This window comes from Poecile atricapillus, chromosome 1, assembly GCF_030490865.1.
Source record: "Poecile atricapillus isolate bPoeAtr1 chromosome 1, bPoeAtr1.hap1, whole genome shotgun sequence".
Taxonomy (NCBI): domain Eukaryota; kingdom Metazoa; phylum Chordata; class Aves; order Passeriformes; family Paridae; genus Poecile; species Poecile atricapillus.
Window position 1 is genome coordinate 1874712 of NC_081249.1, and position 12073 is coordinate 1886784.

Genomic DNA, 12073 nt, shown 5'->3' on the forward strand with positions numbered 1-12073 from the left:
GGAAAAAAAGGAAGAAAAGTGTTCATTAGAACTACTGCAGCAGTCCAGCTGCTCTGGGTAGTTGTAATGAATTCTCCTGTGGTGCTGGACACAGCCATCCCTGTGGACAGCAAGAATTTACCCTGGGGTGATATCTAGAGATTCCTGGAGTGGGGGGAAAATAATCTGCTCTATTCTCTTTTCCTATCTGCTTCCAAAAATCAGCAGCCAACCCCTGCCCTCCCCAGGAAAAAAAAAAAATATTCCCTGGTAATCAACCCCCACAAAAAAAAATCCCCAACCTGATGGGTTCCCCTTCAGGAAAAGTTCAGCGTTGAAAGGGAAAATGTTTTGTAAACATAGCCAGAAAATGCTGAACAAATTCCCTCTGGTGCCACTCTGATGGGGCTGTGTCCCCCCCTCAGCCTCACCACCTCTCACTGAAATTTTGGTTTTAAAAAGAGCTGGAATTGTCCAACCCAAAATACCACAAATAACCCACAGATTTTTTTTAATTTTTTTTTTTTTCTTTTTCACGTTTGTTTCTCCCCTACCACAAAAAAGTGAAGGATGATGTTGGATAGAGACCATGCTATAACTGTTTACAAAAGTGAATAAAATGTAGTTCCTCTTGAAGCCTAAAAATAACTAATTGGGAAAAGAAATAAGTCTCACTACAGTATTTCAGCAAACACAAAGGTAAGTTCATTAAAAACAGAAAAAAAAAAAAAAAAAAGAGAAAAATGCAGAGTAATTACAAGCACTAAATATTTTGGCTAGGAAGCTTTGGAAATCTATTTACAGACATAAATACAAGTAACTCTGGGGATGCAACCCTTGAAGGACGAGGAGAAAAACACCGAGTGGTTGGGACTGACCCAGCGAGGTGAACAAAAATCCAACGGGAAAATGGAACAAGGCAGAAAAACAAGGCAGAGTTTTGCTCCAAGGACAGAAAACAGATCCACTCCTCCCTGAATTTCAAACACACCCATGGAAAAGGTCACCCAGGAAGCAGCAGTGAATGTTTCAAGAGCGCAGGAAATTTGGGATATTTTTTGGAGGAGAGGATTTCTCTCCTTCCCAGCGGAGAATTTGGCATCATTCTATAAATCAAACCCTTCTGCATCCTCTTCTCCCTGCATTAAAGCTCCTCTCCAACGCTCTGAGAGCCAGCAGGAGCTCTTAAATGAGTTTAAATGTTACTGGAGAGGGAAATATTTGTCCTCAGATCCAGCAAAATTTACGTTGAAGATGTTTGACGTGCACAAGGAGCTGTGTCTTGTGAAAGGAGCACCCAAGCTGAGAGTGAGAACAGACAGGAGCTGAATTTTGGGAGGGTGAGGTACCTAAAGCACTCTGCTGACTGCAGCTCCAGAGCAGAAGCAGAAGAATTCCATTTTTCTGATTCCATCCAGCATCCCGGGATGATAAAATGATATAAATATTTATCTATGATATCCATATAAAAATAGATGCTTATACACTCTAATTTGGAGATGGGGATGGGGGAAAGGTTTTATCCAAGTGTCTTTTTTTTCTGCCTGTTAAGTGCTCTTAAAGTACAAGAGGAAAGACAGTGAGAGCATTTTCACAGCCTTGAAAAACTCTGCCATCCTTAGCGATGGCTACAAAACCAAATATTGACAGAAACTGTGGTTTCTGATGAGTGAATACACTGAAACCCACAGTGATTAAACAGATTAATTGCCAGGGATAATGAACTTGGCTTTTCCTTTCCTTTGCAGTGCTGGACATACCCAGAGAGGCTGAGCTCCAAAATTTGGTTGCTGGCAATAAAAACATGGGAAACACTGGGAAATTCCAGGAAATTGTCATTCACAGGGAAATGTGGTGGTGACCGGTTCTGTATTTCCTCATCCTGTTCACATCAGGGAGAGCCAAATCAAACCTCACCTTTAGGATGAGTGGAGACAAAGGAGAGGCACAGACAGAAGAAATATTTCATTTAGGGTCTGAGCGTTTCCTGCTCCCTCTTCCTGTGAATCCCTAAATTTTTTAGCTTCCAGGGTTGGTGAGTTTCAATTTTGGGGGCTAAAAGGGCTGTAGCAGAAAGGAGATTGTGGTGTCCCATGGGCCTGGCAATGTGGTGACCACGTTGAGCTCACCTTGGTGACCACACCGAGCTCACCTTGGTGACCACACTGAGCTCACCTTGGTGACCACACCGAGCTCACCTTGGTGACCACGTTAAGCTCACCTTGGTGACCACACTGAGCTCGCCTTGGTGACCACATTGAGCTCACCCTGGTGACCACACTGAGATCACCTTGGTGACCACACCAACCTCACTTCTCCCACCAGGCTGAACTCACGGAATCGTCCAATCATGGAATGGTTTGGGTTGGAAGGGATCTTAAACTCACCCAGTGCCACCCCTGCCATGGGCAGGGACACCTCGCACTGTCCCAGGGTGCTCCAAACCCTGTCCAGCCTGGCCCTGGACACTTCCAGGCTTGTGGAATCCACAGCCTCTCTGGGCACCCTGTGCTGGGATGAATTTTACAGGGATGAATTAATTCCAAATATCCCATCTAACCCTGCCTCCTTCATCTTGATACCATCCCCTTTGTCCTGTCACTCCATGCTTTTGTTAAAATTCCCTCTCCAGGTCACCTGGCCCTTCCTGGCTCCTCCAAGCTCCTCTCCCTGCTGTGTTCCCACTCCCAGCTCTGTGCACTTTGGTGGTCCAGTCACAAGGCAGATGTGGGAGCTGTAATCAATTAGGATTTTAATTGAGAGCTGGAATAAATTAGGGTTTGAATTGCACAGAATGTGCTGAAAGGATTCTACAGCAGAGCTACTGCTCAAAGATGTTTTATTTTAGGGTACTGAAGAGGTGAGAGTCCAGCTGAGGAAATGCTACAACCGGGGGGGGGGTCTCTGTATTTCTGTATTCAGCAGGGTCTCCAGACTTTCCAAATACATTTCTGATAGAATCTGGATGTTTTCTGTCTTTTCTTACAGAGCAAACTCTGGAAAATTATAAAGGATATTCCATGAAATGAAAAGCACAAGGCCATGTGTTTTAACAGAAACATTTTGGGCTTTTGCTGAGATCTCTTGAAACACTCCCTATTTTCTGCACAAAAACAACCTTATTGACAATGGAAATTCTTCGATTCTTTTCAATACCAAAGTGCTACTGCATCCAACTCGAACAAAGAAGCAAAATCATATATATATATCTATAAAAAAAAAAGAGAAAACTTGAAAAACAAATGGTTTTAAATAAATCCAGCTGTTTTGCTGCCTGCAGCCAAGGATCTTTTTAATTTGAATCCTTTTAACTTTTTTTTTTTTTTCTTTTTTTTTTCTTAAAACATCAAACACTGATCTGAAGTCCTGCTTTCAAATACTCTCTGAGTTGACCTGCAATTTTTTTCCTCTGGTTTGAGAGGTACATTAAATAATAATCAGCTCATTTGGGACTGACACATGTCAACATCAGCAGTTTGGAGTTAAGGAGTAGTACAAGAGCAAACCCTCAATAAAATAGTGCCAAAAACGTTACAGTGACGTCTGATATGTTTGTGCTGGGACGACGGGCGGCGGTGACGGCTCCCTGCTGGACCTGCTCGTAGTAAAAGCCTTGTAGATTTACTACAGGGCACAACATTGGCTACACCAACTTCAAATAATCCCTCCTCTTCTCCCAGAAGATGGAAACGGAAGGATTGTCCAGACCCTGGATTTTCTGGAGCTTTCCAGGTGAGCTTTCCAGCCCTGTCCAGGAGCGGGTGTGTTTGCCAGCAGGATGGAACGTGGCTTTAGTGCTGCACAGAAATCCTGGGGGAAAATCTCACCCAGATTCCGTCAGAGCCAGGACTTCCCCCTCGCCATGGGAATCGCAGAACCAGGGAATGGTTTGGGTTGGAAGGGATCTTAAAGCTCATCCACCAAAATTGCCGTGGGCAGGGACACCTTCCACTATCCCAGGCTGCTCCAGCCTGGCCTTGGACACTTCCAGGGATCCAGGGATAACCACAGCTGCTCTGGGAATTTTATTCCAGGGTTTCCTCATCCTCCCAGGGAACAATTCCTTCTCAGTTCCCATCTATCCCTGCCCTCTGGCAGTGGGAAGCCATTCCCTGTGTCCTGACGCTCCAGTGGGCAGGTATTTCGTTAGGGAATATTGAATTTGCCTTAGGAAGTATCTACATCCTGATTCCTGATCCTGAGGGTCACCACTGGTGACAAAATAGGAGGAGGGAGAGATGACTCCACCACTTGGAAAGGTACAGAAATCCCCAGGGATTTTGGTGCCTTCCAGCAGGAATTGGCCATCTCAATGCCTTTGAGGATCTAAACTGAGAAAAATGAGAGTGAGATAATTGTAAACAATATTTTTAGGGAATTAGGAGGTCACTTTTGCCCATCGTTATTCCAGCCTTTTTCAATGTGAGAAATTTGACTTTGGCTGCTACCAAAAAAAGGCAATTGCTGATATTTGTTTTTTTTAATATAGGCATATTTAAATAATAATAGTATCAACAAATAAGAAAAGTCTAAATATCAAGCATAAATATCAATGAACTCATCAAAGAAATACAGTAGTTGAAAATGACCCAAGGCTGTAGCCGTTGTGTTAAAAAAAAAAAAAAAAAGTCCAAGAGATAAAAAGTTAAATTAACTCATTGAAAAAGGGGCTGATTCTTTCAGTTGACAAAGCAAGAAAGAAGCAAGCATGATTAAAACAAAAAAAAAAGATTTTTTTTTTTTTTTTGCAATTTATAAGGTGCCAAGAGAAATAAAACAAATTAGATGCAAAGCAGGATGAGCTGCATCCTAAAAAAAACCAAACCAAAACAAAAAAACACCAAAAAAATCTAAGCCCAAAACAAAACAAACAACAAAAAAAAAACCCCAGTAATAAAAATTTCCATATTCTTTGGAATATACAAACAAAACAAAGAAAAGAAAGAACGAAGTCCAACATATAAAACCTCTCATTCACAGCATTGCTAAAACAGAAGCGTTCACAGTTTCCCTCTGGGAATCTTCCTATACTTCCTTACACTTAAAATGTCCATAAGATGCAGTAAACTCGCTAAGATTTATTTTTTGTTTTTTGGGGTTTTGTTTTTTGGGTTTTTTTTTTTTTTTTTTAAGGTTTTAAGTCTTAAAAATAGAAGTGAACCGAAACTCTCTTTTAGGGCTGTGGAGACCTTCAAGCCCAGGCACGTTGGGAAGCCACAGGCCTGGAATCAGGTTGGATACCCTTCTACCCACCCTCGCTACCTCTGCACCACCAACTGGAGCATCCTCCTTTCCAGAAGCTCGTTCTCCTGCCGGGAATACTTTGCCGGAGCGACTCGGCTCCACCAGGGCCTGGCAAGGAGAGCCTCCGCTCCTGGGAGCGCTGACTTGGGAAGGGTTTGCTCCTGAAACTCGTGGATGAACACGGCAGGGCCCACAAGGAAGTTTTCTGGGATCCCGCTGGGAAATGGGAAGTCCTTTAGTCCTGACCCTTGAGCTCCTTCCCATCTCCTCAGTACGGCCTCCACACGGCCTCCTCCAGCCTGGCCGTGCTGGCCATGTTGGTGGGCGAGTTGCTGTGGCTCCCTTCGGCCTCCACCACGTCGCTCTGGTTGGGCAGGTTGGGGTTGAGCAGCGTGGAGCCCGTGGAGGCGTTGGTGCAGGGCGGGTGGATGCGCGGCGGGGAGCGATCCCCGCCGGAGATCATGGAGAACTGGTAGGAGCCGGCCGAGGTGCCGTAGTACAGGTGGTAGGAAGGGGAGCTGGTCTGGAAGGGGCTGCCCTGAGCCTGGGAGGAGCCGGGGTAGGGCGGCGGGAGGTACGTGTGGTATCTGCCGGCCGTGGACATGGCCGACATGCCGATGCCGATGCCGGAGCTGACGGGCGTGGGCGTGTAGGTGAAGGCTCCCGGGTAGTGCATGCGAGGGTCGGAGATGGACGGCAGCGCCGGGAAGGAGCGGTCGATCCCCACCCGGGGGTCGCTGAACGCCGTCAGGTCGGACGCTCCTGGGAGGTGGGGAAGGGAAGGGAGGCAGAGGAATGTTAGAGGATCCCGGAATTGATTGGGTCAGGAAGAACTTCTGGGATCATCGAGGCCAAGCTGTGCCCCATGCCCACCTTGTCACCTGGAGTGCCATGTCCAGCCCTTCCTTGGGCACCTCCAAAGCTCCCTGGGCAGCCCCTGCCAAGGCCTGAGCTCCCTTTCCATGGGCAAATTCCTGCTGCTGTCCACCCTGAGCCTCCCCTGGCCCAGCCTGAGGCCTGAGCTCTCCTCCTGTCCCTGTTCCCTGGCAGCAGAGCCCGACCCCCCCGGCTGTCCCCTCCTGCCAGGGACTTGTGCAGAGCCACAAGGGCCCCCTGAGCCTCCTTTGCTCCAGGCTGAGCCCCTTTCCCAGCTCCCTCAGCCCCTCCTGGGGCTCCAGACCCTTCCCAGCTCTTTACAGAATCCCAGGATCCTGGTGCTGGAAAAGACCTCCCAGCCCATGGAGTCCCAGCTGTGCCCGATGCCCACCTTGTCCCCAGGGCAGAGCCCTGAGTGCCACGTCCAGCCCTTCCTTGGGCACCTCCAGGGATGGGCACTGCAAAGCTCCCTGGGCAGCCCCTGCCAAGGCCTGAGCTCCCTTTCCATGGGCAAATTCCTGCTGCTGTCCACCCTGAGCCTCCCCTGGCACAGCCCAGGACCTCTCGCTCTGAAATGTTCCACAGGAGAATCAAATCCTGCTCTGCTTTATCCATGGAATTACGTTTGGTCCCATCCTCTCTTTCCCTGCCTGGATTAAACAAGCGGAGCAGATCCTCTTTAGGAAGGATCCTCACCGTGACTCAGGTTAATGGAAGGTCTCATCCCCAGAGCTGGCAGCTCTGCCTGCTTAAGATAACAATAATAATTACGGAAAATAAAAATCTTTCCAGAAGAAAGACAACTTCTCCTGGCAGCCAAGGCGTGGAGTCTGCAGCAGAGGAGCCGTGTGCTGAAGGAAATACTCCTGAGGAGGAGCAGAGGGAAAACAAAGCTCTTGGCTCTCCCCAGATTCCAGCTGGAGCAGACCCAGTCTGGGATTCTTGGAGCAGACTCACTCCAGAGCCAAGCTCTGAAAGCTCATCAGGACCCACCAGCCCACCTTGACGAGCTTCTCTTAATTTCTTAGAAGAGCTCTGAACTTGCTGTTTGCTTCCTTTAGGATTTGCCATCCAGTTTTTTTCTGGAAAACTAATGGGAACACATTTCATTCCCCTGAACCCCGTCACCTTTAGGTTTGACACGGGGAAACACACGGTGGAGTGGAGCAGCAGGAGCTTTGGAGGAGCCGTGGTTAAGGTGTCAGATTTTAAATGTTACTTCCACACCTTATTCCTGAGGAAGTTCCTAAAACTGCCAGGAAACCTCGTTAATCAGAGGAGGGTTCATCCTGCCCTGGCAAAAAGCAGAGTAATGATATTTAATGTCATGATGGCTCAAATATATCCAAATATATTGTTTTTCCCTTGGGTCTTTAGTTGGCAGGGCCTAAAATCCTCCTGAAATTTGCTCATTGTTCTGCCAAAGAGTGAATTTTTAGAGACACCAGGTGTGGGTGACAGCGAAGGTTGTGACACATTTTCCCAGGAATGCTGAATGACATTTAATGTAAGGAATTGGAACAGGGAAAAGAAAGATGCTGATGTGAATGAAACCTTTCTAGGTTCCTTCACAAGGCATGGAGAAACTCTGCCAGCTCCAAGGAAAATCCCTGTGGCCATGGGTGGGAAAAGAAGGAGAAGGACCTGGGAGTCCTGGTGGAAAACAAAGGGGCAGTCTAATTTCTTAAAAAAAAAATAATTTCTAATTCTGTGTAAATAAAGAAGGAGAATTTTACAAGACTTCTTTAAAAAAGAAGAAATGCCGTGTTCTGAAAAGCCCCCTGTGTTTTCAGCCCTCTCTACAGTGCAATTATCACCCAGACCTAACAAATAATTCAGATTTGGTGCGAGGCTTTCAAAGCAAGCTCTACAAGACAACAACAAAACAGGCTGGAGCATGTTCGAGTGGTTCCCTCTGATCTTAGAAGAAACCCTGAGCCTTCAAATGAGAGCAAGATGTGGAGTTAAAGGAGGGAATTTTGCAAAAGCTGTATGCAAATTAGAATGATATGGCTCTCGCTCGTTTATAGAAAATTCCTGCTGCTGCACACCCAGATTGGTTCAAGATGTGCAGGTCAGGAACAGTTAAACGTGGTGGAATCGGGGTGGTTTTCACTTCCTTTTTTCTGGTGGCTTCTAAAGCTCTGCAGGATGATTTGATGGACGTGGAAAACAAGAAAATCCAGTGCAACATTTAAAATGTCCAACCCCGCCATCCTGCAGCCAATGGTCCACCCAAAAGCTGCTGGGCTCTGGATTTAGAAGGGAGGGAAGGAAACAGAGCTGGAATATCTGTGCCATCCATTTCTTGGCAATCTGATAATTGCTAATTGAGAATTGATAATTTTCAGCAATCTGAATCATTCTCACAGCTTCCAAGTGCTGCTTTTCCTCATTTTTCTTCTTTTTTGACAATGCTGGGCTCCCAACTCCAGGAGCAACCTGGGAATTGTCCCTGCCCCTGGCAGGGGGTGGGAATGAGATGAGCTTTAAGGTTCCCCTCCCACCCCAAACCAGTTTGGGATTCTGGGTGGAAAGCAGCAGGAATTTGCCCATGGAAAGGGAGCTCAGGCCTTGGAAAGAACTGCCCAGGGAGCTTTGCAGTGCCCATCCCTGGAGGTGTCACCTGGAGGTGGCACTCAGGGCTCTGGGCTGGGGACAAGGTGGGCATCGGGCACAGCTTGGAATCGATGACCTTTGGGATCTTTCCCAACCTCATTAACTCTGTGATTCGTTTATCAAAACGCAGCTCATTTCCTGAAATTCTCTGTTTCTCTGCTCTTCCCACAAATCCCCCAAAACCTCGGAACGGGCTTTGCCCAGAGAGCCCCTGAAGGGCTGAGGCAGCACCTGGGCCACCAGTTTGTCACCAAGGAAGGGTCCCTTTGGCATGGAGGAGCCAGGGGTGGGGACAGGGCCACCAGTTTGTCACCAAGGAAGGGTCCCTTGGCTTGGGGGTAGCAAGAGTGGGGACAGGAGCACCAGTGTGTCACCAGGGAAGCATCCCCTTGTCATGGAGGGCCCAGGGTTGGGGATAGGGCCACCAGTTTGTCACCAAGGAAGGTCCCTTCACCATGGAGGGCCCAGGGGAGGGGACAGGGCCAGCAGTGTGGTGTCCCTTTGCCATGGAGGGCCCAGGGGAGGGCCCAGGGTGGGGACAGGGCCAGCAGTGTGGTGTCCCTTTGCCATGGAGGGCCCAGGGGAGGGGACAGGGCCAGCAGTGTGGTGTCCCTTTGCCATGGAGGGCCCAGGGGAGGGGACAGGGCCAGCAGTGTGGTGTCCCTTTGCCATGGAGGGCCCAGGGTGGGGACAGGGCCAGCAGTGTGGTGTCCCTGTGCCATGGAGGAGCCAGGGTTGGGGACAGGGCCAGCAGGGCCAGCAGTGTGGTGTCCCTGTGGCATGGAGAGCCCAGGGGAGGGCCCAGGGTGGGGACAGGGCCAGCAGTGTGGTGTCCCTGTGCCATGCAGGGCCCAGGGTGGGGACAGGGCCAGCAGTGTGGTGTCCCTTTGCCATGGAGGGCCCAGGGGAGGGGACAGGGCCAGCAGTGTGGTGTCCCTTTGCCATGGAGGGCCCAGGGGAGGGGACAGGGCCAGCAGTGTGGTGTCCCTGTGCCATGCAGGGCCCAGGGGTGCTGTCCTTACCCGAGAGGCGGCTGGAGAGCTCGGCGGTGAGCGAGCTCATGCCGCCGGCACGGCCAGGTGAGATGGGCGTCGCGGGGTGCACGGCGGGCGCGGCGATGGAGCCCAGGTACTGGTAGGACTGGTCATAGGACCAGGGTGGGGAGGGCTGCACCTGCCGGGTGTCTGCAGACACAAACACAAACATAAATACAAACACAAACACAATCACAAACACACACACACAAACAAACACAATCACAAACACAATCACAAACACAATCAATGTGGGCTGCTCTGCAGGGATAAACTCGGCAAGCCAGCCTGGAACAGAGGCTGGAAGTGCCCTGGTAATGAAATTCCAGCTCTGTAAATGCCCCTTGTCAGGAGAGCTTCAAGTGAGTTGCTTTCTATAACATTATTATATTTTATTTTATTTTATTTTATTTTATTTTATTTTATTTTATTTTATTTTATTTTATTTTATTTTATTTTATTTTATTTTATTTTATATTTTATTTTATTTTATATTTTATTCTATTTTATTTTTATTTTTTATTTTACTTTTTTATTTTATATTTTATTTTATGTTATTATTTTATTTTGTTGTTATTTATTTATGTTATTTATTTATTTCATGTTATTTATATATATATCACATATATGATATATATATAATTTCTTTTATGTTCTTCTATTTGATGTTTTTTATTTTATTTTATTTTATTTTATTTTATTTTATTTTATTTTTTATTTTTTATTTTTTATTTTATATTTTTTATTATTTTATATTTTATTCTCTATTTTATTTTATTTATTCATTTATTTTAATCTTTTTTTTCCTTTTGAAGCTCTTCTGCTGTTTCCCGTTAATACCAGGTAGGAAAAATTCCCCACAGAATTCCACAAATTCTCCACAGAATTCCACAAATTCCCCACAGAATTCCACACAGGATCTCTAGGTTGGAAGAGACCTCGATGATCATCAAGTCCAACCCATGCCCTAACACCAGAGAAGAAGAGAGGGAAAACCAGATTAAAATTCCCAAGGGGAAAACTCCTCCTTTACTCTGGGGCTGAGCATTTGCAGCTCTTTTAGCCAAAAACTGTCATGCAGGACATCAAGGGGACCCCAAATCCCACCCAGAGCCCCCCAGCCATGGCAGGGACCCCTCCCACTGTCCCAGGTGCTCCCAATGTCCAGCCTGGCCTTGGGCACTGCCAGGGATCCAGGGGCAGCCCCAGCTGCTCTGGCAATTCCATCCCAGCCCCTGCCCACCCTGCCAGGGAACAATTCCTGCCCAAGATCCCAAGATCCAGCCCTGCCCTCTGCCACTGGGACCATTCCTCCCTTGTCACTGCAGCTCCTCAGGGGATGCAGACTCCTCTAAAACCACCAAGGGATTCTTTTCTGGCCACAGGACCGGTTTGGATGAGGTTTGAAATCAGAGAAGCCCAAAAAGGAGTTGGTCCAAATGAGTTCCCTCAACTCTTTCCTATTTCATTTTGCTTTCAACCATTTCATTTTGCAGGTGAAGCTGGGATTTTGCAATGTCTCATTGTTGTATAAACCAAAGGAATCAAAGACTTTCCTCCCCCCTTTACCCACCCAGATTATTTTTTTCCCTATTTTTAATAAAATCTTTTCTATTTTCTTCAGCTTTAAGAGCATCCTCCTGCAGCTCCTTTAAGACAATTGCCTTTGTTGAAAAAAAAAAAAAAAATGCTGGATGATCTGAATGCAGATAAAACTGATACCAGCAAGGAAGGGAAATTTCCCAAGTCTGAGATGAGGACTTTGATCTCACATCAGAAAGCCCATCTGGAAAATATCCTTTTGTTGTTCTTTAAGGAGATGAGTTTTACATTTTGTTTGTTCCATCTGTTTACAAGGCAGGATTTATACAAAACTCCCAAACTTTTCAAAAGTCACTGGTGAAGATGCAGATTGAAATTAGATTTTTCTGCTGAGTAACAAGTTCAAATATTATAAATATCTAATTTATTTTATTTTTTTTTTCAGGCATCTTTCCTTCAGGATAAAATCCTGTTGGTAAAAAAGCAACATCCAACTGCACTAAATGGGCCTCAGGAGGAACAAAAAGAGCACAAAACCTGTGGGGTTCTGAATTGCAGCATCACCTGCTTGTTAATCAGAGTTTGTGGGAGGTCACAGGGAGGAACAGGAGGGAATTCAATCTCCAGGGATTAAAATAAACCCCCCAAATCCACCCCAGAGCGAGCCCTGGGCTGGGGTGACACTGCAGGTTCTGAAATGGGATTGATTCAGTCATCACCCCCTCATTTCAGCAGGCAATCCATGGATTTCAGGACCTCAGAATCCCAGGACTGGATTT

At 46.9% G+C, this 12073-nt stretch overlaps 1 protein-coding gene across 1 annotated transcript in view; it reads right to left on the reverse strand.

Moving 5' to 3' along the window:
- Window positions 1–513: 513 nt before the first annotated feature.
- The window catches only part of RUNX1 (RUNX family transcription factor 1), a 163383-nt gene continuing 151823 nt past the window's right edge, over window positions 514–12073 (reverse strand). The window contains exons 6-7 of the mRNA XM_058861456.1: window positions 9741–9902; window positions 514–5985 (exon numbers count right to left, since the gene is read on the reverse strand). Of these exons, the coding sequence (XP_058717439.1) occupies window positions 5492–5985; window positions 9741–9902 (656 nt within the window). The 3' untranslated portion in view covers window positions 514–5491. The remainder of the gene's footprint in view (window positions 5986–9740; window positions 9903–12073) is intronic.